Source organism: Anomaloglossus baeobatrachus, chromosome 1, assembly GCF_048569485.1.
Source record: "Anomaloglossus baeobatrachus isolate aAnoBae1 chromosome 1, aAnoBae1.hap1, whole genome shotgun sequence".
NCBI classification, from domain to species: domain Eukaryota; kingdom Metazoa; phylum Chordata; class Amphibia; order Anura; family Aromobatidae; genus Anomaloglossus; species Anomaloglossus baeobatrachus.
The window spans coordinates 317,205,971-317,231,923 of NC_134353.1; the positions used below are offsets into that span (position 1 = coordinate 317,205,971).

General features: G+C 44.8%; 1 protein-coding gene across 1 annotated transcript in view; it reads right to left on the bottom strand.

The window, feature by feature from the left end:
* Positions 1-1,165: 1,165 nt before the first annotated feature.
* Positions 1,166-25,953, bottom strand: part of PARM1 (prostate androgen-regulated mucin-like protein 1) — a 129,709-nt gene continuing 104,921 nt past the window's right edge. The window contains exons 3-4 of the mRNA XM_075351367.1: positions 19,204-19,282; positions 1,166-4,013 (exon numbers count right to left, since the gene is read on the bottom strand). Of these exons, the coding sequence (XP_075207482.1) occupies positions 3,929-4,013; positions 19,204-19,282 (164 nt within the window). The 3' untranslated portion in view covers positions 1,166-3,928. The remainder of the gene's footprint in view (positions 4,014-19,203; positions 19,283-25,953) is intronic.

Here is a 25,953-nt window from a genome sequence, read left to right on the forward strand (position 1 = left end):
CGACAGGGTACGTGGACCCTAGGTCGGGGAGTAGCTTCAGGCAACCCGATAATTTACCTGAGGAGAACGGAGTCTTCAAGAGCTGTTCCCATGCGCTCCAAAATCGGGGCATTAGCGCAACAAGAGGGATAGGACTTTCCAATTCAAAACGGTCCAGAAAATCCCAAGCGTGAGCCCTAAGAGCAAGCTCCCAGACTTAGCCATAGTGGGGAGCGGGACCCAACAAGTTTCACACTACCAGGACTACCAAAGAAGTAAACTTAGTGCCAGGAGGCAGGTCACGGATCACCAGGCAGCACCATTGGGGACAGGATCCGAACTAAGCTCTCCACAGCGGTAGCGGCTTCCAGAGACTTGTTTGACCAGTTGTCTGTGTCAGCTTAATAGACTGAGTGAGTACAACAGTGACCCCCTTGCATCCAACGGCAATCCCCTACCATCACCGAGCCCCAGAGTATCCCCCCTACCCGTGGAGGGTCACAACAACTGGCTGCCTCATTCCATCATTCCCGGGAACACCCAACTGCAGCGGTGGTACTCCTAATTACTACATACCACGGGTGGCGTCACAAACTCTATAAAATCCCTTGTAAATAACCCCCTTCATTTGAGTGGCCGCACGACCCCCAGGTCCGGAGACCCTCGAGCCACTGAGAACCCGGATCCGAGCAGCTCGGCTGCTGGCACGGGGACGGCACACAAGAAAACCTGAAAACATGATCTGTTAGTGGGTCTTGAGGGCTGGAGTTGAGAAACCCTGCGTGACTAGCACAAACTATGTGCTCTCCCATACTGCCAGCAGACATCTTTGCATTGAAAGCATACAGAAGAGTAAGGGAGTTCTGAAGCTGGCCGAATTCAGTGTTCTGGCCCACTACAGAGTGTGGCTTACAAGCTCTATAGCAAAGAGCTTACGAGCACACGATCCTTGCTGAGCAGACTTGCCAAACCCTGAGAGACTGCAGTGGCGCCCAATAACCTGGGCAACTAGCAGTAACAATACAATGGAAAATCTAAGAACACAAAAAACATTTAATACAAGGTAAATTGCAAAGCTGCTCATTTTTTCCAACTATTCATGATGATGAGTAAACTCATTTAATCACTCACTATCTGAACTGGTCACATTCCATTAAAATTCCAACAAACATCAGAATTAAGTGGATTTTTCAGCCATCAGAGTTTATTGGTTGAAATAGGCAAACAAATGATATACAGTCTGTGTAATACATATATGCTTTCTGAAATGCTTGCTGTGCTCTATCAGGAAGGACAGCTTTACATTCTCATCAATCCAGTGCCTATGAAAAATGAAGTAAAATGACATTTCTTAGTTACAATGATGTATTATACAAAACAATACTAAAATAAATAGCAAAACCTACTATGTGCCTTGAATGCGAAATCAGCTGCAGCATCATAAGAAATCGGAGTGTGTCTGGTTAGTAAGTGCAAGCGTTCCGTACATCCCTATGTCATAGCTAACATTGCTAGGAACAGCTGAACATAATGGTGGAGTGTAAAGAAAATGTACTTCTATAAAATATGTTGAAGACTGGGTGGGAAACCCTCAGTCTTCTTCTCACATTCCCTGCAGCAGTACAGCAGAGCACATAGCAGAGCACCTTTAGATTGATGGGCGTTTATGGATTATTATGAGTGCCATAGGGTGACATCCTGATCAGAGAGCCCCTTTATGACCTCATCGGGCACTAGTAGTCCATTTTATATTGTCCAACGTAAACAACTCTTTTAAAAGTACTATTTATAAAAGAGGTCATCTGCTTTAAGTAATGATATGGTCAAGTATAAGCCAATGATGACGAGTCCACCAGTGTTCCTCAACTCAAGGCCCACCAACAAATCAGGTTTTCAGGATTTCCTTAATTTTGCACAGGTAATGGAATTATTCCCTGTGTAACAGTGAGGAAATCCTGAAAACCCATCACCAGGGCAATACTGTGGAAAACCTGAAAACATGATCTGTTGATGGGTCTTGAGGACTGGAGTTGAGAAACACTGCTCTACTCTAACTCACTGCGATCTTGTTTAGGAAACTGGTAGCAAGCGATCAACTTTCCTGAAATGCCTCCATAGGATAAATGAAGCATTGCATGGTGTCAATTAAAATGAGTAGGTTGTCTGTGTAATGTAATCTCAGACCAGCTCCGAAAAGTGAGTGTTCCTCTCTTTTTTTGCTAATCAATGGAGGTCCTGATTGTGGATCTCCTCCTATTAACTCAGGAAACCCAGATGTACCGTACTTTCTCATAGTGAGTTTTCTAAGCCAATCACATTTAAAGGAAATAATAAAACATGTTGCTGTTTTGTGTGAATGATCTTCGTGTTCTCCTCTAGCTGTCACTATGTTCTCATGATATCTCATTAATTTATAACTCTGAATATTCCAAGATGTCATTACAGTACAGTACCTAATCAAAGTGGCACAACAATAAGCAACCACCACAGACTATCTCCTATATGCCCGCTGACAGCTGTTGAGGCCTGGGGTTCTTTCTCCAAATGATTCACATTTCTGAAAAAGGGCACCCAGCATAACACTTTGTGATACAATACTTCCAGTGTTTACTAAATGTTCATCAAGTGATTTCATGTAAAACCAGTTTATACAAGTGGCATGATGAAATGACTGCTATCGCCTACTGATAGAGAAAAAGGCTGAAATTATTTGGAGCACAAGGTTATAAGAAGTCATACTAGTGATTGGAGTATTTAAAGGGGTTGTCCACTTTATATTGTACTTTATATTAATCGCCTATCTTTAGGAAAGGTCATCAATATCAGATCAGTGGTGGTGTGACACCCAGTAACTCCTGATGATCAGTTGTTATCAGTGCTGCAAATGATCAGCTGTGGAATGGAACAACACAGCTCCGTCAACTGTATAGTGGCTGCAGTAGGTCCTGCACATCCATCCCCTATGTACACCTGTAGACTTTATTCCATCTTCCTTTAAATTGTGTAGGATGGGGCATGGCAAGGCAGTATATAGCAGATAAGATATCCTGTGACTACTTCGATTCGGATTGTAGTCACCTCGACGGGAAGTCAAGTTGTTGCTGGGTATCATAAACTCACATGCTCTGCCCAATACACAATGTATGTAATACTAATCTCACTGTGTGAATAACGTCCTTACAGTAAAATTAGATTTCAGAGTATCAGATAAGTGTAGAAGTTAAATGATATAACTAAGTACCACATATTAATTCTGACTACACTTCTTATCATTGTACCTTATTACACCTTGTAGCTAGAAGAAATCAAACAACAGTGATGTGATTGAATAAAATGACAGTAAACCTCGTGCAATATCAGTAGATTGGACCCCAGTGTATGTCAATCAGTATGAGCACCACACTTAATTTTCATGTGATGCAATACTTGATTACTTCCTATTGGCCAACTTTCTGTATAATAAATTAATAATACAAACTCATCTGTCAACCATAATTTCAGTTCACACAGCAGATGGACATTGAGTGTAACACGACGCGTTTCTTTGGGTTTCTTACAAAGTGCTTTACAAATGTCAATATTACATAGAAGAATTAGTTACAGGCCAGGATCATTTCACATGTGCAAAACTGCTCTCTCATTAAAAAATATATATCTCTTAATTTCTTAAATAAGGCTATTAGTTATTGGGTTGTGGAATCGTAATCAATGGGATTTCTATCATCCAGGAGACAAGAGCCATACGATGAATGATGATTACACAGAATGGTACAGAAATGTTACTTTGGTTTTCAGGTCATGACTTTGTTCGTTAACAGCAGGTATACAGGATGACAGGTGACTTCAGCAGGGCTGACGATATAAAGGTAATGTAGATTTGTTGCTCTGACCCTGCACAACAATAGGACCATAGAAAATGTTTGTTCTCCTTGATCATAGAATCTTTCCTTCATGAGTCATCGTACAGGGGATTGTTGTAGTTTCCTAGCGACCCATAATCCTGGTCTTCTAGTAGTCTTCCATATGATGAATGCCTAGAAAATGTAACAAACATGAAGTCAGAAAACAATGTTGCTGAATTGGAAATAATTAGCATGATGCTATAAAACCTGTTCATGAATATACTGAATTTAATGCACACATTAGTTAATCTTAGCTTATTCTAAGGATAGATCAGTAGGTGTCAAACTCCCGAAACAGCCCTGATCAGCTGAATGATGGGCCTTCATGGTTTACCAGTAGTAGCACTGTCCATTGGTAGTGGCTGTGTCTGGTACTGCAGCTCTCTGCAGCTAAAGGGCACTTGACATGCTGCGATATCGCTATCGATATCGCTAGCGCGCGTACCTGGCCCCGTTGGTTGTGCGTCACGGGCAAATCGCTGCCAAGGCGTACAACATCGCTAGGACCCGTCACACTATACTTACATTCCCTGTGGCGTTGCTGTGGCCGGCGAACCGCCTCCTTTCTAAGGGGGCGGATCGTGCGGCGTCACAGTGACGTCACACAGCAGACATCCAATAAAAGCGGAGGGGCAGAGATGAGCGGGCGGAATATCCCGCCCACCTCCTTCCTTCCTCATTGCCGGTGGACGCAGGTAAGGAGATGTTTGTCGTTCCTGCGGTGTCACACATAGCGATGTGTGATGCCGCAGAAACGACGAACAACCAGCGGCATGCACCACCAATGATATTATGAGAAGGAGCGACGTGTCAACAATCAACGATTTTTGACATTTTTGTGATCGTTGATCGTCGCTCCTAGCTGTCACACGCTGCGATGTCGCTAACGACGCCGGATGTGCGTCACTGACGATGTTACCCTGACGATATACTGTTAGCGATGTTGCAGCATGTAAAGCACACTTTAGTCCAATTTGAGGGATGGTCCCCAGCATTGCCACTCCGTTCTACTACCTGGAATGTGACTTAGCTGCAGACTCAACTACTACCAACTATGATGCTTAATAAAGAAAACAAAGTAAATGAAAGAGACACAGATGATCAACACCCATCTGACACGAAAAATGAACATTGAAACCAAAAAATAATTTGTCATGTGATGACTATTCATGAGTGATAGTGATGAGTGAGCTCGGTGCTCGGTACTCATAAATAGTGATGAATGAACACTACCATGCTCGGATGCTCAGTACTCGTAACGAGCAGTCAGATGCTCAGATGGGCGTGACTCGTGTACCATGTATAATGTAAGTCAATAGGAAACTCAAGCATTTTTCCCGAAGATCTTCCGCAAAAATGCTCCAGATCCCCATTGACTTCCATTAAACGGTACATGAGTCGCACCCATCAAAGCATCCGACTGCTCGTTACGAGTACCAAGCACACAGCATGGTGGTGATAGTAGTCACTCATCTCTGGTTACGAGTACCGAGCACCTGAGCATGGTAGTGCTCGCTCATCACTAGTTACGACTATGGAGAACATGAGCATGGTAGTGCTCGCTCATCACTAGTTACAAGTACCGAGCACTCAAGCATGGTAGTGCTCGCTCATCACTAGTTATGAGTACTGTGCACCTGAGCATGGTAGTGGTAGTGGTCACTCATCTCTAGTTATGACTAACAAACACCTGAGCATGGTAGTGCTCACTCATCACTAGTTACGAGTATGAAGAACCTCAGCATGCTCAGGTGCTCAGTACTTGTAATGAGCAGTTGGGTGCTCAGATGGGCGTGTCTCTGTACCGTGCATAATAGAAGTCAATAGGAAACTCGAGGATTTTTCTCGAAGATCTTCCGCAAAAATGCTCCAGTTCCCCATTGACTTCCATTATACGGTACATGAGTCGCGCCCATCTCAGCATCCGACTGCATTACGAGTACTGAGCACCCAAGCATGGTAGTGTTCACTCATCACTAATTACAAGTACCGAGCACCAAGTATGGTAGTGGTCACTCATCTCTAGTTATGAGTAACAAACACCTGAGCATGGTAGTGCTCACTCATCACTAGTTACGAGTACTGAGCACCTGAGCATGGTAGTGCTCGCTTATCACTAGTTACGACTATGGAGAACCTGAGCATGGTAGTGCTCGCTCATCACTAGTTACGAGTACCGAGCATGGTTGTGCTTGCTCATCAATAGTTACAAGTACTGAGCACCCCAAATGGTAGTGCTCGCTCACCACTAGTTACGAGTACCGAGCACCCAAGTATGGTAGTGCTCAATCATCACTAGTTATTAGTACTGAGCAGCCGAGCATGGTAGTCCTCGCTCATCACTTGTTACGAGAAAGGAGCACCCAAGCATGGTAGTGCTCGCTCATCACTTGTTACGAGAGCAGAGCACCCAAGCATGGTAGTGCTCGCTCATCACTAGTTACAAGTACCGAGCACCCGAGCATGGTAGTGCTCACTCATCAGTAGTGATGATAAAGAACAAGTGTTTCAGCAGATTGGTAATAAAAGATTGTCCTCTGTGGGCTATGTTGAAGATTTATGTCTGATATTTGCTAGTCATTGATTACACAAACTGTCTTTAAGGGTTCCCAGAAAGATTTTGAGTGTCAGGAATAATAATAATAATAATAAAAAAAACCCAAATCTTTACTTCTATAGCGCCAACATATTCCGCAGCGCTTTACAATTCAGGAGGTTTATATACAAACAAGTAACAGTTATAGAAAATACTATAGCTCCAGAGAAGTCTTGGATCCGGGAGTGGGAGGTTAAGATTAGTGTCGATGTTAGTCGACAGTCGTTTGCAGAGCGCAGAGAACAGGTAGGGTGATAAACAGAGATGAGGGTGGAGATGTAGGGGTGGTGCCGCACTATGGAGAGCTTTGTGGGTGAGAACAAGCAATTTTAATTGGATCCTGTGATATATTGCACTGGCTGCCCATGACTGGCACATAGCAGAAGCATCTGAGTAACGGTTAGCCAGATAGGAGACCCTGGCTGCTGCATTAAGGATGGACTGTAGAGGAGAAAGTCTAGTTAGGGGGAGACCAATTAATAGAGATATAGGGGTACTTTACACGCTGTGACATCTCTAGCATCGGCTAGCGATGTCCAGCGCGATAGCACCCGCCCCCGTCGCACATGCGATATCTTGTGATTGCTGCCGTAGCGAACATTATCGCTACGGCAGCATCACACGCACATACCTGGTCGGCGACGTCGCGGTGACCGCCGAACAATCCCTCCTTTAAGGGGGAGGTACGTTCGGTGTCACCGCGACGTCACTAAGCGGCCGGCCAATAGAAGCGGAGGGGCGGAGATGAGCAAGACATAACATCCCGCCCACCTTCTTCCTTCCGCATTGCCGTCGGGACGCAGGCAAGGAGATGTTTGTCGTTCCAGCGGCTTTACACACAGTGATGTGTGACGCCGCTGGAGCGACAAACAACATCGTATCTGCAGCAGGAGCGACATTATGAAAATGAACGACGTGACACAGATCAGCGATTTTTGACTGTTTCACGCTCTTTCATCATCGCTCCTAGGATTTACACATTGCGATGTCGCTACCGGCGCCGAATGTGCGTCACAAAAACCGTGACCCCGACAATATTTCGGTAGCGATGTCGCAACATGTAAAGTACCCCTTCAGGAGTCAAGGTAGGAGTGGATCAGTGCCACGGTGAGGGTTTTTGTTTTTTCCATTGTAAGAAAGGGGCGGATTCTAGAGCTGCTCTTGAGGTGCAAACGACAAGAGCAGGCGAGATCTTGTATATAGGAAGTGAAGGAGAGATTGGTGTCAAGTATAACATCCAGACAGCAAGCCTGCTGCGTAGGCGTTATCGTGATGTCGCACACAGAAAGGGAGATGTCGGGTTTAGGAAGGTTAGAAGAAGGAGGGAGAAGTTCAGTTTTGGAAAGGTTAAGTTTCAGATAGAGAGCAGACATGATGTTGCAAACTACAGTCAGGCAGTCACTGGTGTTCTATAGTACAACAGGTGTGAGGTCACAGGATGAAGTGTATAGTTGTGTGTCATCAGCATAAAGGTGGTACTGGAAACCAAATCTACTGATGGTCTGTCCAACTGGGATAGTGTAAAGGGAGAAAAGAAGAAGGCCAAGGACTGAGCCTTGAGGGACCCCAACAATGAGAGGAAGAGGAGAAGATGTGGAGCCAGCAAATGATACACTGAATGAGTGGCCAGAAAGATAGGAAGAGAACCAGGAGAGTACAGTGTCCTTTAGAGCGACTGACTGGAGCGTAGACAGAAGGAGATGGTGGTCAACAGTGTCAAAGGCTGCAGAGAGATCAAGAATAAGCAGAAAGTAGTCAACATTACGTTTTGCTGTCAGAAGGTCATTAGTCACTTTGATGAGGGCAGTTTCTGTTGAGTGTAGGGGGCGGAAGCCAGACTGTAAAGGATCTAGAACAAAGTGAGTGGAGAGGTAGCGGGTGAGGCGGGAATAGACCAGATGCTCCAAGAGTTTGGAGATGAAGGGGAAATTAGAGACTTGTCTCTAGTTATTTGTGCGATGGGTCAAGAGAAGGATTTTTTAATAATGGAGTAATGATAGAGTGTTTGAGGGAGGAGGGGAAGATGCCAGAAGAGAGAGATTGAAGATGTTAGTTAGGCGAGTAGTGAAGAATGGAGAGAGAGACTGGAGTAGGTGTGAGGGGAAGGCTTTGTGCCCACAGTGCTTTTTTCAGCATAAAAAAGCTGCTTTTTTCATGCTTCTTCTTATGTATTGATATAGGGAAAAAAGGAGGAAAAAAGCAGAAACAATTGACATGTCGCTTCTTTTTTCAGCAACAAAAAAAGCAAGGAAATAAGAAGCACTGTGGACACAGTACCGAAGGGATCAGTAGTGCAAGCGGTAAACATGTATAAACATGTATGGGCAGTGTGAAGTACTTTAAAAGTCAATAAGTTGATTGTACTTATATCTAATGTGCCTGGCCATTTAATCTGAGAGCATCATAATGTATAGAAGCCCGATTCCAGCTATGTGTCCTTGACTGGGCTGCTTGCAGTAGTTTTAAAAAAAAAAAATCACTGTTTTTAGCAGCAGTAGATCATCATTAGAGGACTAGTAAACTTGTTGCCATTTCATCCACCATATTCATGAGCTCTGTATAACTTCCGCCCCCACCACTGATTGGCAGTTTTCTGTTTATGCACAGTGTACAGAGACAGTGGCCAATCAGTGATGTTCCTGGGGTTTTATATTGAGCCTAGTAGTCAGAGAACTGCTAGATCTGCAGCTGATAAACAGTGATTTTATGAAAACTACAATAGGCAGCCCAGAAAATGACACATTGCTGAAATCAGGGTGTCTGCCCCTACATCATGCTCCTCTCGTATATGGTTGGAAAAACATGTTGAAAGATTCCCTTTAAGGATTGGCAATCAATACTCTTGTCATGGAAAAAAACTTTAACAGTGAATTGTGATGGATCCCACTTAGTTCTGGTACCTTAGGCCAAGGTTCCATTAGGATCATTTTATATTATAATATGTGTAATTTTCATAAAAATGTTTCTGTTGATAGATCCCGAAGAAAACATGACGGATCAGATTATCAATGCATAAATGATTTCAATGATCCATTTACTGATGTTTATGACAAATGATTTTTGTGGGGCTGTACATTTTTGTTCCCATTTTCCATCCAAAAAATGACAGCTACACTTCACATAAACCCACGTAATAATTTCTACTCCTTATCTGGATACAGCTTGTCTGACATCACTTCCTGCTCTGCAGCTGCTGGCGGAGCCCTCACGGCACAGACTTCCTGCTCTACAGCTATTGGTGCAGCTATCACAGCACTGACTTCCTGATCTGCAGCTATAGACAGAGCTTTCATGGCACAGACTTCCTGCTCTGCAGCTATTGGCGGAGCTCTCATGGCACAGACTTCCTGCTCTGCAGCTATTGGCGGAGCTCTCATGGCACAGACTTCCTGCTCTACAGCTATTGGGAGAACTCTCACAGCACAGACTTCCTGCTCTGCAGCTATTGGCGGAGCTCTCACGGCACAGACTTCCTGCTCTGCAGCTATTGGCGGAGCTCTCACGGCTCAGACTTACTGCTCTACAGCTATTGGCGGAACTCTCACGGCACAGACTTCCTGATCTGCAGCTATTGACAGAGCTCTCACCACACAGACTTCTTGCTCTACAGCTATTGGCGGAACTCTCACGGCACAGACTTCCAGGTCTGCAGGTACTGGTTGAGCTTTTACAGCACAAACTTCCTAGTCTGCAACTATTGGCGGAGCTCTCATGGCACAAACGTCCCGCTCTGCAGCTATTGGCAGAGCTTTCACAGCACAGACTTCCTGATCTGCAGCTATTGGCAGAGCTCTCACATCACAAACTTCCCGCTGTTGCAGCTATTGGTGGAGCTCTCACTGCACAGCCTTCCTGATCTGCAGCTATTGGCGGAGCTCCCATGGCACAGCCTTCCTGATCTGCAGCTAATGGCGGAGGTCTCACTACACAGACTTCCTGCTCTACAGCTATTGGCGGAGCTCCCATGGCACAGACTTCCTGCTCTACAGCTATTGGCGGAGCTCCAATGGCACAGACTTCCTGATCTGCAGCTATTGGAGGAGCTCTCACTACACAGACTTCCTGCTCTACAGCTATTGGCGGAGCTCCCATGGCACAGACTTCCTGCTCTACAGCTATTGGCGGAGCTCCAATGGCACAGACTTCCTGATCTGCAGCTATTGGCGGAGCTCTCACTACACAGACTTCCTGCTCTACAGCTATTGGCGGAGCTCCCATGGCACAGACTTCCTGCTCTACAGCTATTGGCGGAGCTCCCATGGCACAGACTTCCTGATCTGCAGCTACTGGCAGAGCTCTCACCACTCAGACTCCCTGCTCTGTGCACAGCACTGTTTCCTCTCTGTACTCAAGAACAATTTTGGATCCCAAACCTCCCCAATTCTAAAGTGTTGGTTTATCCTAGCAGTATGCTGTTGCTTTATGAGATGAGAAACCTCTTTATTTACATCACTTTAAAGTAAAAAAACAAATTTATTCTTCTTTTATTTGACCATGAATGTATGTCCTTCTCCTTTACTGTTGACTCAGTAGAAAAGTCACAGCCACATTTCCAGATCAGATAGCCTTTCCTCTAACAAGCTAAACTGGTGATCTGATGCCCCTCTATTTGCTGACTACTTCCTAATGAGAACAGACAGGAACTTATTAAAGATACCAGCTGGCTTCTCACAAGCTGGTGAACACTGTAACGCAACACATGGATTAACGTCAATGATGTGCGTCAGGGCCCATGTTATGGCGTGGGGTCTATGATGAATAGCAGTAGCAGAGGCCTGAGAAGAAGAAGATAAAAGGCCAAAGATAGAGGAGCTTATTGGAGATGGTGGAAGAGGTATGGGCAAGGTTGGGAAGAAGTGAGTACAACTTATTTTTTTAACCATGTTAATGACACTTAAACAGTGTTCAGGCATATACCAAATTTCCAATATATTTGGATTTTGATTTTTCCCCTTTAAAAATGTGACCTTCATCCACTTTAAAGCTCATGACTAATAAACATTTACAAGGCCTAGTAAAAAAGCAACTAGGAAACACTAGTCAAGGTAAACAGTCAATAAAAGTAATGAGCATGACATAATACAGGCTATTATATTCCTTTCTACTATGGCCAATACTTTACAATGTTAAAGAATTCAATGGGTCTAAGGCAAATTGGGGCAAAATGGGAGCTCTTTGGAGAAGAATAACTATAGAACTGGAAACAGTGTTAAACTGCTAATAGTGGAAGACCAGCATTTCCAATATGAAGCCCGTCAATTGGGGAGGCGGTGTCAAATGGCAACCTCCCAACCTGGCATCTCAATTTCAATGAGATGGGGCAATCATATTGTGTGTGGTGGGCTGTGGGGGCCATCATACTGTGTGTGGTGGGCTGTGGGGGCCATCATTCTGTGTGAAGCGAGCTGTGGGGGCTTTTCATGCTGTGCGGTGGGCTGTTGGGGCTTATCACGCTCTGTGCAGCAGGCTGTGGAGGCCACCATACTGTATGCGGTGGGCTGTGGAGGCTATCATGCTGTGTGGTGAATCGTGAGGGTTTTTTCATGCTATGCTAAGTGGACTGTGAAGGCCATCAACCTGTGTGCGGGGGGGGGGGCATTGGATGTGGGGGCCATCATACTGTGTAGGTTATCTGTCAGGAATCATTCTGTTTGGCTGGCTGAAAAACAGGAGCAGTGTGATTTATGAGTCTTGTAAAAAAACTGTACATTATATGGTTCTGATTTGCTGCTACTGATAAGTATATATGGTACATTAAACCCTTTTACATTTATTAGCTGCATAACAACATACGGTACTTAATATTAATTGTATTGCTTAATATTGGACAGAATTAACAAAAAATAAAAATAATATTGAGCAAAATTAAAGAGGTTGTCCACTACTTTTAAATTTATGGTTTATCCTTTGGATTGATAGGTCATTAATTTCTGATTGGTAGGGGGACGACACTTGGCACGCCCACCAGTTAGCTGTCCTAGGTGCCAGCGGTGGCAGCAGGTAGCTGGAAATGTTCAGTTGAGTAGCTGATGTGTCTTCTGATAGCGGTCGCGGCCGGATACCGCGCATCTGCCTCCTATTGATTTGAATGGGAAGCGGATATGCAGTACCCGGTCGCTATCAGTTGAGCATTTCCGGCTGCCTGCCACAGCCACCGATATCACCGAGGATAAGCCATCGATATAAAAGTAGTGGAAACCTCTTTATGTTTGGCCTATTGGCTTGGCCCTCTACAACAGTAAGGGTATGTGCGCACGTTGCTTTTTACCTGCTTTTTACCTGCTTTTTTGCTGCTTTTTCTTCTGCGCTGTTTAATGCCAAAATGGATGTGTTCTTCTATTCAAGCAAAGTCTATGGGAATTTGGGTTTCTTGTTCACACTATGTTGTTCAAAATGCTGCCTTTTTGTGGCAGAACTTTGGTCAAAAACTCAGCTTTTCAAAGAAGCAACATGTCAATTGTTTTTGCCATTTGGGTTTTGCACTGCAAAGCTGAGTTTTTGACCAAAGTTCTGCCACAAAAAGGCAGCATTTTGAACAACATAGTGTGAACAAGAAACCCAAATTCCCATAGACTTTGCTTGAATAGAAGAACACATCCATTTTGGCATTAAACAGCGCAGAAGAAAAAGCAGCAAAAAAGCAGGTAAAAAGCAGGTAAAAAGCAACGTGCGCACATACCCTAACACTCTCTCTCTGGCCATTTAGGAAAATAAATTGCCCATCCCTGGTCTAAGGTCCTTGGGAGAGCGCCAAGTCAGCACAGCGAGACTAAAAGCAATTCTGCTGGCACTAGAGTTCAAGTCCTCTTCCTCTCTGAAGAGACAATTTGCATAGTTAAAATTCCCAGAGGAGAATTAATTAGTCTATAAGTCTCCCTTTGCTGACTTGGCGTGCTCCACAATGAGAAACTTTACCTCTTAAATGCCTTGTCAGATGCCTCTCACCCAGTCAAACTAAGTATTCCATTTCACTGATGAGGGGTAAATGCCATGAAACATGTCTACAAGTGGAGTGTCTGAATTGACAAGACCCAGTAAGGCTATGTCCGAACATCTGCATTCTGGTTGTCAACTAAACTGCAACGTTTTGACAACTGTGAATGTGACGCCCCTGGACTAGTGTAAGGTCATCACAGGGTACTGCACGCTCTTCATCTCCCAGTGCAGGACTCAACCCTCATGGTTTTGGGTCCCCATCTTGCAGTACTGCCTCCACCAGCATCTACAAATCCTAGTGACACCTCGCACCACACCCTGTCAGGCACACCAGTGGGCTGCTAAGCTGGAATAGGGCCGCCCACCTAGGAGTCAGGCAGGGAAATGGGAGGTGACAAGTGAGTCGGCTCCAGGAGAACAAAGAGAACAGTGGTGGCTCTCGAGCTGTGAGGAGCTCGAGGAAGCTGGGAGTTGGAGCTCCCAGGGGGAAGCAGACTAGGTCGCACACGATGGTCTGGACCCGGAGGAGTCAGAGACCCGGTCGCGGGAGATTGGGACTGGGTAATTGGCTAGTCTTGGAGGATAGCCAGCAGCCGCAGTTCAATAGCCAGGTTGGGACCGAAGGTCGGGGAGAAGCTTCAAGCAACCCGGCAATTAACCTGTGGAGGACAGGGCCTGCATCGACTGTTCCCCCGAAGCTCAGAGATCGGGGGCACTAGCGCAACGAGGGGGATAGGGCTTTCCAAGCAAAGCAGCCCACTGAAATCCCAAGTGTGAGCTCCTGAGAGCAAGCTCCTCTGCTACTCTTAGTAGGGAGTGGGGCCTGGAAAGCTCCAAGCTGATGGGCCACCTAGACACTCTAAAAATACTGTGCCCGGAGGCAGGCCACGGATCACCAGGCAGTACTGCAGGGGACGGGACCTGGACGAGCTCCCCAAGAGGGCAGCGGCACCCAGAGACTTGGTTTACTACGTTGTCAGCGTCTGCTTGTGAGTACCCGATTAACCCCTGCAACCAGCGAGCCTGTGCTCCCCCTGCACCCCAAACCTCCATCCAGAGACCCGGGGCCTTCCCCTACCCGTGGAGGGTAACGTCATCTGGCTGCCCCACTCCATCACCCCGGGTACTCCCAACGGCAGCGGCGGTACTCCCAATTACCGCACACCACGAGTGGCGTCACGAACAACCTAAATCCCCTGTAAATAACCCCCCATCACGTTTCGGCGTGACCCTGAGCCCCCGGGTCAGGAGACCCTAGAGCCACGAGTAGCGACATCCGGATCCGAGCAGTCCGACCGCTTCTGGGATGGGACGCGTCCGGGACATAAACACTGCGTTTGACAGAAAAAATGCATTCAAAACGCATGCATTTTGAATGTGTTTTTATCTTGGCTGGTATCAAAATTGGAGGGGGGGAGGCGTACGCCGTTTTTTTTTAAAATTATTTATTTATTTTACTGCACGATATAGACCCGGCCACCGGCGGCTGTGATTGGTTGCAGTCAGACAGCTGTCACTCAGCGTGGGAGCATCTCTGACTGCAACCATAGGCACCGGTTGGCTGGGGAATCAGTGAATATGAGATGGCCTAATGAGCGGCCGGCATTTTCAGAAGCGGGAAAAGACGCTGGAGCAGTGTGACAGCTGTGCAGCGCTGGTGATCGGTGAGATTAGTGTGGGAGAGAGAGATCGATGAGAAAGAGAGATCAGTTAGAGACATCAGTGAGAGAGAGAGAGATCGGTGAGAGAGATCGGTGAGATATCGGTGAGATAGATCGGCGAGAGATCGGTGAGATAGATCGGCGAGAGATCGGTGAGAGATCAGAAGAGAGAGAGACAGAGAGAGACCTACGACACCTCATTCAAGTGACATGCTGCTTTTTTTAGGCATCAATTTTGTCAAATATTTGGCAAACAAAATGCTGCCTAAAAAAAAAGCAACGTGCGCATGGAATTTTGTGACTTCTCATAGACTTTGCTGGAAAAGCACAACGCATGCATTTTGTCAATGACACAGTGCAGTTTTAAACGCAGGCAAAACGCAGGATAAAAGCACACGTGCGCACATGGCCTAAAGGTTCGATATTGATTTTTAGGATTGCTACCTCCAATAGGTGGCGCCAGAGCTCAAGTCCTCTTCATTTCTGAACAGGACAATCCAACAGTTCCTATTCTGTAAACTTTCTAATTGGATTTTGTTAATGCTCTTATGTCTTACTTTGTAACAATGACTCATTATCTATATAAACTCAACGTTGGACAAAGTTTTGGACAAATTTCTAAGTTATTAATTTTTAACAGTCTTATTTTTCTCAGTTGACCATCAGAGCAGTCAGAACAGACTTTTTACATAAGCGTCTTTGCCCGGCCAAGGATCTGAAGAGAGCTAATAATAGTAAGTATCCCTGTCTCTAAAATAACTAAAATAGTCCAAAGTGGAGGAGGATTAGTCTTGTGAACTCAAGTGAACCGACGTTCATTTCTCGCTTTAGCTCAGTGTTTACTATCTATTGCATTGAAACACGATGGTTGGGTTTATCACTTGAAGAGCTGGAAATATATTTAACCATTTCACGACTTGGCAGTTTTTCATTTATGCTTCCTCTTCCAGGAGCCATACATTTTTTTTATGTTAACATACACATATGAGGGCTTGTATTTTGCAGGACAAGTTGTAATGTTGAGTAACACTATTCACTTTACCGAAAAATGGGGGGAAAATTCCAAGTAAGTCGAAACAAACGCTTTTTTGGGAGTGGGGTGACGGGTTGTGTATGGCAGACATATCTGACCATGATTTTCCAGGTTAGTGTCATTATGGTGAATAACTTTTTAGACTATTTATTTTTCTTTAAAGGTTAAAATAATTTAGAATTTTGTAAAAGAATTAAGCCTGCTTTACACGGGACGACCGATCGTGCGATTTCACGATCGATCGTACCCGCCCCCCGTCGTTTGTGTGTCACGAGCAATTGATTGCCCGTGGCGCACAAAGTCGTAAACCCCCCGTCACACGTACTTACCTACCATGCGACGTCGCTGTGGGCGGCGAACATCCACTTCCTGGAGTGGGAGGGACGTTCGGCGTCACAGCGTCGTGTGACGTCACACGGCGGCCGGCCAATAGAGGCGGAGGGGCGGAGATGAGCAGGATGTAAACATCCCGCCCACCTCCTTCCTTCCGCATAGTCGGCGGGTGCCGCGGGACGGAGGTAAGCTGCTGTTCATCGTTCCCGGGGTGTCACACGGAGCGGCGTGTGCTACCCCGGGAACGATGAGCAACCGGCACCATTTTAAATAAACGAGATTATGAAAGCAAGCGACGAGTACACGACTCACGATTTGTGAGCGATACTGCGTCGCTTGGAGGTGTTACACAGCCCGACGTCGCAAGCGATGCCGGATGTGCGTCACAAAAACCGTGACCCCGACGATCTAGCGCACGATAGATCGTCTTGTGTAAAGCACCCTTAAGATTTGGCTTGAGTCGCGAATTTTCTGGGCCCCATAACTTTTTTCTTCTATTGAGGGAGCAGTCTATTTTGCATGCTCAGCCGACATTTTTATTGATATTATTCTGGGGTACAATCAACATGTGATAGCTTTTACTGCATTAATTGGGGAAAGTGAGGTGACTAAAAACCAGCAATTCTGATATTCATTTTTCTTTTTCCTTTTCAGCATTTTAATAAAAGTTTTCAATTATTTTCTCTTTTGATAAATCGGACTCTTATGGATGTGATGATACTAAAAATATCTACTTTTTTTTCTTTATTTCTGAACTGGGGAGTGATTTAAACTTTTAACAATACTTTTTTTTTACTTTTTTTATTATAATTTTTAGTCTTCTAGAGGACTTTAACCTTCAATTATTTTAACTTTTATATTTATACAGCAATACATCAGTATTGTAGTATTTAGTGCAATGGAAGTTCTGCTATGAAGCTCTGCACTGGGATTCATGGGAATACCAGCATGGCAGCCTTCACCAAGTAACTGGCTGCCATTCTAGCCCATTAGCACCCGCGTAAGTGTGGCAGGAGTAATGGGCCAAGTGAGCTTGTTCACGAAGCAAGAGCAACCAGGCCAATTAAAATCGGTACTGCTATAAGTCACTTACAGTAGTATCTAAAGGGTTAAACAGCAGCGATCATAGGAAGCTCAGGTCGCTGCTGTTACTAGCAAAAGCCTGCTGTATAAAGGCCCCATTACACGCAGCGACGTATCTAACGATATATATCGCCGGGGTCACGGATTCTGTGACGCACATCCGGCATCGTTAGTGACGTCGCTCTGTGTGACACCAACGAGTGGCCGTTAACGATGGAAAATACTCACCATATCGTCTATCGTTGACACGTCGTTCATTTTCAAAAAAACGTTGATTGTTGAGGACGCAGGTTGTTCGTCGTTCCCGTGGCAGCACACATCGCTATGTGAGACACCTCGGGAACGACGAACTACAGCTTACCTGCGGCCGCGGGCAATGAGGAAGGAAGGAGGTGGGCGGGATGTTACGGCCACTCATCTCCGCCCCACCGCTTCCATTGGGCGGCCGCATAGTGACGCCGCTGTGACGCCGCACAAACCGCCCCCTTAGAAAGGAGGCGGTTCGCCGGCCACAGCGACATTGCTAGGCAGGTAAGTCCATGTGATGGCTCCTAGCGATATTGTGTGCCATGGGCAGCGATTTGCCTGCGACGCACAACCAACGGGGGCGGGTGCTTTTACCAGCGACATTGCTAGCGATGTTGCTGCGTGTAAAGCCCCCTTAACACTTTGGAGTCTGCCAGGTATGGAGCATACCTGAGCCCGCTCCATAAACACACACCCTGACTGTGATGTTCAATAATTGATTGTCAGTATGTCTTTGGAATGGAATTTGTTCCATGAGCTGTTGAGTTTGGTCATTTCTTCACACGCGTGTAGCTTAGTAAATACTGTATTGATCCAGAAGTACAGTTGACACTATAGTCCAGAGCTGCATTCAAAATTCTGCTACTAAGCAAATAACTACAAATAAACTTGTCAGCAGATATAATACAGATGAGACAGGTCTCTATAGTGTGGTGGGACGCCAATTATTTCCTTCTTGGAACTACAATACAGCAGATGGAGGAAAAAAAACACTTCTCACAATGCAAATTGTTCTCTGTAGACATTAAAATTGGTCATTTTATCTTTATTTTAACAGAAGTGTTGAGGACATGGTTTTTTAGACCTTACAGGTTCTCCTCCCACAATTGTTAGTGATGCTCCTGTTCTCACAATGATTGCTGATGAAGGAACATAAGACTAGACCTGTCCATGAGCCTCCTCCAATACAAAAGCGCTGCACAGGAGAAAGCTGAGCTGTTCCGGCTCTGTCCACTAATACATTAGGCTGTTGAGGGACTTGTAGCAGCTAACTGGTGGGAGTATCGGCATCCAACCACCGGGACCCTTATCGATCCACAGACCCGAAGCTGTTCATAAATGGAGCGATGGGCAGTCATGCATTCTATTGCTCCATTCATTCTTATGGGGCTGCCGAAATCCAGCTGGGCACAGCTCTTGGCTATTTCTGTGAACCTCACTAAGAATGAATGGAGTAGCAGTGCGCATGACTGATCACCGCTCTATTCACACAGGAGCCCCAGCTCTCAATATCTGTGGTGGACCCAGCGGTCAGCCTCCCAGTGATCGGGAATTTATCCAATATCTCATGGATAGGGAATTCCTTCCAAACTTGAGAAGTGCGAAGGTCATCTAAAAAGACAACAGATTGTCTCCTTATAAAGAAACACTTACCTAATCCTCCAGTATGCTGCTCCTCCAAATATTAATAAGACGAGGACGATTACTATTATGGTAATGGCAGCAACACTTCCTGTAAAAAAAAAAAAGATCAAAATGTTACAGGTTAATATTTAATACTCATAGTGAAGTTATGATTCTACAAGGATATATCATGGAAACATACTTCCTAAACTGAACTGGAAACTGTCAAAAGAATTACGCTGCCCTATCTGAGGACAGCAAAAAGTAGCGGCAAATACCCTTTCTCTAGCCCAAAAAGTGATAGGCCTCCTACTTCTAAACTTCAAGGGTTTTTCCATCATTGAAAGCTATTGTCTATCCATAGCTTTGGTGATAACTTTCTGACTGATAAGGGATCAACCCCTGGATCCCCACCAATTGTGAATACAGGGAGTTTGAAGTGCTCTGTCGCAATAACAGTGGCCTTAGATGCGACAAAGTACATATCTCATATACATATACAGTCAGGGCCAGAAATATTTGGACAGTGACACAAGTTTTGTTATTTTAGCTGTTTACAAAAACATGTTCAGAAATACAATTATATATATAATATGGGCTGAAAGTGCACACTCCCAGCTGCAATATGAGAGTTTTCACATCCAAATCGGAGAAAGGGTTTAGGAATCATAGCTCTGTAATGCATAGCCTCCTCTTTTTCAAGGGACCAAAAGTAATTGGACAAGAGACTCTAAGGGCTGCAATTAACTCTGAAGGTGTCTCCCTCATTAACCTGTAATCAATGAAGTAGTTAAAAGGTCTGGGGTTGATTACAGGTGTGTGGTTTTGCATTTGGAAGCTGTTGCTGTGACCAGACAGCATGCGGTCTAAGGAACTCTCAATTGAGGTGAAGCAGAACATCCTGAGGCTGAAAAAAAAGAAAAAATACATCAGAGAGATAGCAGACATGCTTGGAGTAGCAAAATCAACAGTCGGGTACATTCTGAGAAAAAAGGAATTGACTGGTGAGCTTGGGAACTCAAAAAGGCCTGGGCATCCACGGATGACAACAGTGGTGGATGATCGCCGCATACTTTCTTTGGTGAAGAAGAACCAGTTCACAACATCAACTGAAGTCCAGAACACTCTCAGTGAAGTAGGTGTATCTGTCTCTAAGTCAACAGTAAAGAGAAGACTCCATGAAAGTAAATACAAAGGGTTCACATCTAGATGCAAACCATTCATCAATTCCAAAAATAGACAGGTCAGAGGTAAATTTGCTGAAAAACACCTCATGAAGCCAGCTCAGTTCTGGAAAAGTATTCTATGGACAGATGAGACAAAGATCAACCTGTACCAGAATGATGGGAAGAAAAAAGTTTGGAGAGGAAAGGGAACGGCACATGATCCAAGGCACACCACATCCTCTGTAAAACATGGTGGAGGCAACGTGATGGCATGGGCATGCATGGCTTTCAATGGCACTGGGTCACTTGTGTTTATTTATGACATAACAGCAGACAAGAGTAGCCGGATGAATTCTGAAGTGTACAGGGATATACTTTCAGCCCAGATTCAGCCAAATGCTGCAAAGTTGATCGGACGGCGCTTCATAGTACAGATGGACAATGACCCCAAGCATACAGCCAAAGCTACCCAGGAGTTCATGAGTGCAAAAAAGTGGAACATTCTGCAATGGCCAAGTCAATCACCAGATCTTAACCCAATTGAGCATGCATTTCACTTGCTCAAATCCAGACTTAAGACGGAAAGACCCACAAACAAGCAAGACCTGAAGGCTGCGGCTGTAAAGGCCTGGCAAAGCATTAAGAAGGAGGAAACCCAGCGTTTGGTGATGTCCATGGGTTCCAGACTTAAGGCAGTGATTGCCTCCAAAGGATTCGCAACAAAATATTGAAAATAAAAATATTTTGTTTGGGTTTGGTTTATTTGTCCAATTACTTTTGACCTCCTAAAATGTGGAGTGTTTGTAAAGAAATGTGTACAATTCCTACAATTTCTATCAGATATTTTTGTTCAAACCTTCAAATTAAACGTTACAATCTGCACTTGAATTCTGTTGTAGAGGTTTCATTTCAAATCCAATGTGGTGGCATGCAGAGCCCAACTCGCAAAAATTGTGTCACTGTCCAAATATTTCTGGACCTAACTGTACATATAGCCTTCTCGGGCTGTCTCATAGGCCTGCAACACACATCCGTGCCGCCGGTACGTGTTTGCTACGTTTCTGCATGTACCCGCGGCACGTGCACATGTGCACCAATGTTACCCTATGGTAACAGGCACACACACATAAAGCCACATGGAATGTGTGTTCGTGTGGTTTGTACGTGTGTAAGTTTTTTTTAGACGGATGACATGTCCGCATTTTGCCGGCATCACGCAGACACAGACCCGATAATGTCAATGGGTCCGTGTCTGCACGTACGTGACACGGACCATGTACGTGTGCTTTCCGTATGGTTCGTGTGCGTTTTTTATTTTTTTAATGGTGAAACGGCTCAAGAAACACGGACTGCACACGGACTGCACACAGACATGACACGTACGTATCTCACGCATACACGGACATTCAACACGCACGCACGGCAAGCATACGCCATCACACTGATGTCACACGAACCGGAGAAACGGACATCCAACACGGACCCGAAAAACGGAACAGGAGACACGCACGTGTTTTTTACAGAACTGTGTTTCAGGCCATAGAGTAATAATGGAGTAATGGCATGCACGCATTGCATTTCAAAGCTCTATCATCGAGGTCTGGTCCTCATCAAAATGTAACCTACAACAATAAGAATATTATCATTGGATAGGTGATAACGTTTAACGATGAGCATAAATAACCCTTTAATCTCTGTCTCCTATTTTTTGCCACCTAATGTGAGAATAGAAAATTGCAGACCCTGAGATTCTGGTTCCAGAGATGTGTCACTTACTGGACTGCTTGCAGTAGATTTGATAAAATCACAGTTTTATCAGCAGGAGATTATCACCATAGAACTATTATGTAGTCCTCCATATCTGTGAGCTCTGTATAACCCCACCCCCACTATTGATTGGTAGCTTTCTGACCATGCACTGTGTAGATAACTGCCAATCAGTGGTGGGGGTGAGGTTATAAAGAGCTCAGCATCCATGAACTAATAGACCTACAATAGATACAGTGCCTTGCGAAAGTATTCGGCCACCTTGAATTTTTCAACCTTTTCCCACATGTGAAGCTTCAAACATAAAGATAAAAAAAATAATGTTATGCTAAAGATTCAACAAGTGGGACACAATTGTGAAGTTGAACGAAATTTATTGCTTATTTTAAACTTTTTTAAAAAATAAATAACTGAAAATTGGGGCGTGCAATATTATTCGGCTCCTTTTTTTTTTCAGTGCAGCAAACTCACTCCAGAAGTTCATTGAGGATCTGAATAATCCAATGTTGTCCTAAATGACTGATGATGATAAATATAAGCCACCGGCGTGTAATCAAGTCTCTGTATAAATGCACCTGCTCTGTGATAGTCTCAGTGTTATGTTTAAAGCGCAGATAGCATCATGAAGACCAAGGAACACAACAGGCAGGTCAGTGATACTGTTGTGGAGAAGTTTAAAGCCGGATTTGGTTATAAAAAAGATTTCCCATACTTTAAGCATCCCAAGGAGCACTGTGCAAGCGATCATATTGAAATGGAAGGAGTATCATACCACTGCAAATCTACAAAGACCCAGACGTCCATCCAAACTTTCATCTCAAACAAGGAAAAGACTAATCAGAAATGCAGCCATGAGGCCCATAATCACTCTGGATGAACTGCAGAGATCTACAGGTGAGGTGGGAGAGTCTGTCCATAGGACAACAATCAGTCGTCCACTGCACAAATCTGGCCTTTATGGAAGAGTGGCAAGGAGAAAGCAATTTCTCAAAGATATCCATAAAAAGTGTTGATTAAAGTTTGCCACAAGCCACCTGGGAGACACACCAAACATGTGGAAGAAGGTGCTCTGGTCAGATGAAACCAAAATCTAACTATTTGGGCACAATGCCAAGCGATATATTTGGTGTAAAAGCAACACAGCTCATCACCCTGAACACACGATCCCCACTGTCAAACATGGTGGTGGCAGCATCATGGTTTGGGCCTGCTTTTCTTCAGCAAGGAAAGGGAAGATGGTTAAAATTGAAGGGAAGATGGATGGAGCCAAATACAGGACCATTCTTGAAGAAAACCTGTTGGAGTCTGCAAAAGACCTGAGACTGGGACGGAGATTTGTCTTCCAACAAGACAATGATCACCAAACATGAAGCAAAATCTACAATGGAATGGTTCACAAATAAGCGTATCCAGGTGTTAGAATGGCCAAGTCAAAGTCCAGACCTGAATCCAATTGAGAATCTGTGGAAAGAGCTGAAAACTGCTGTTCACAAACGCTCTCTATTCAACCTCACTGAGCTCCAGCTGTTTGCAAGGGAAGAATGGGCAAGAATTTCAGTCTCTCGATGTGCAAAACTGATCAAGACATATCCCAAGTGACTTGCAGCTGTAATCGTAACAAAAGGTGGCGCTACAAAGTATTAACTTAAAGGGGACAAATAATATTGCACGCCCCACTTTTCAGTTATTTGTTTTTTTAAAAAAGTTTAAAATATTCAATACATTTTGTTCAACTTCACAATTGTGTCCCACTTGTTGTTGGTTCTTCACCCTAAAATTAAATTTTTTATCTTTATGTTTGAAGCCTAAAATGTGGGAAAAGGTTGAAAAATTCAAGGGGGCCGAATACTTTCGCAAGGCACTGTAAATCAGTTTTTAATCAAAATTGCAGTAAGCAGCCCTGTAAGGGCGGCGTTACACGAGACAATTTATCGTGTGATCGCATGAGCGATTGCACCCGCCCCCTACATTTGTGCGTCACGGGCAATTTGTTGCCCGTGGCGCACAGTCGTTTACCCCCATCACACGTACTTACCTCCCGAATGACCTAGCTGTGGGCGGCAAACATCTTCTTCCTGAAGGGGGAGGGACGTTCGGTGTCACAGTGACGTCACACAGCGGCCGCCCAATAGAAGCGGAGGGGTGGAGATGAGCGGGACCTAACATTCCACTCACCTCCTTCCTTCCGCATTGCCGGCGGGATGCAGGTAAGCTGTGTTCGTCGTTCCCGGGGTGTCACACGGAGTGATGTGTGCTGCCTCGGGAACGACGAACAACCGGCGTGCAGAAGGAGGAACGACTTTATCAAAATGAACGACGTGTCAACGAGCAACGATAAGGTGAGTATTTTTGCTCGTTCACAGTCATTCGTAGCTGTCACACGCTACGATATGTCTAACGATGCCGGGTGTGCGTCACGGAATCCGTGACTCCGTGGCACGACAGCGCGTGACGCCACCCTAAAAGACACATTGCTGGAATCAGGGTCACTTCCTCTCTAGTTGGGGAAGAAACAACCTGATGACAACTTCCCTTAAAGCTAGGGGTGCAAGGCTATTACTTTTTCAGAGTTTTTTCCCAATGATCATTTAAGAGGCATATTTTGTGCTTACTCAATTTGCCTTTGTCTTATATTACACTTTATTACCGTACATCTTAATGCACGAAAGGGAGCAAATACTTTATCAAGCCGCTGCACCGTAAGAGAACAATTCTACTACTCATTTGCTATAATGGAATGACTACGCGATAAGCTGATGTGTCCTGAACTGCCAAGAGAAGAGGCCGTATAAATAAAAACATGTGGATAAGTCTATTCCAAACTAGAACATTTTCCTCATTTACTTTTATCTACTCGGAGCAGTTGTAAAATGTGTGGTGATTGTAATATTCGAGTCATTAATCTGGCCAGGCGTCCTGCCCGCATCCTGGAGGTATACACTTATCAATAATACAAGTTATGATATTAACAACTGCCATCATTGCTACATGCCAAGCTTCCTTAGAAGATTACTGTGTATTCTCAACTGCTCCTTGGAAGGTTTCATTGCTGATTCATCCCGTCAGTGTGACATGTGATAAGAGGTAGGTTTAATTTGCTTTTGTTTCCTTATGAATAGCTATACATAGAGGCGGACATACCATTGGTGCAACCTGGGCACCCGCGCAGGGGTCTAAACGCAAAGGGGGCTGCTACCAATTCCAAAGCAGGTGGCATTGTGCATTATGGATAGAAAAGGGCCCATATAGTGCTCTTGCATAGGAGGTGGCAGAGCCCTTGTAAGGTAAAATGATGTTTATGTTTTATGATATAAAGTGATCTCAATCGAAATGTAGGTAGGAGGATGTAACAATTTAGATAGATTTTAGATAAGATATAGGTTTTATCATGTAGCAGAGTGCAGGTGGGTTTTACTATAGTAATGCAGACATCTGGTGGCCAGTTAGTGTACTACGGAAGGATAATTTAGTCACGGAAGAGTTAAGAGTGAGGCTGAGGGAGGAGTAAAAAGATAGAGAGTGGCCATTTTAGAGAGAAAAAAAAGATAGAGGGTTTTCAACCAGGAGGAAGGAAGGCTGTAGGCCTAGGTGCCAGGTTCATTCCTAAGTGCGAGACCAACTCCTGGAAGTCCGGAGCTCATCCCAGCAGGCTGTGTGAAGCTGCAGGGTGAGAATTGGCAAGGAGCTTGGTTGAGGGTCAGAGGGGACGACACTTAAGAACTGAGAACCAACGTTAAGAGGAGCTGTGTGTATAGCGGCTGAAGTGAGGCTGCTACAGCACCCTTTGTGGGAGCTTCTAAGACGAAAGTGAGGCTGCTGCATCACCCATTGTGGGAGCTTATAAAAG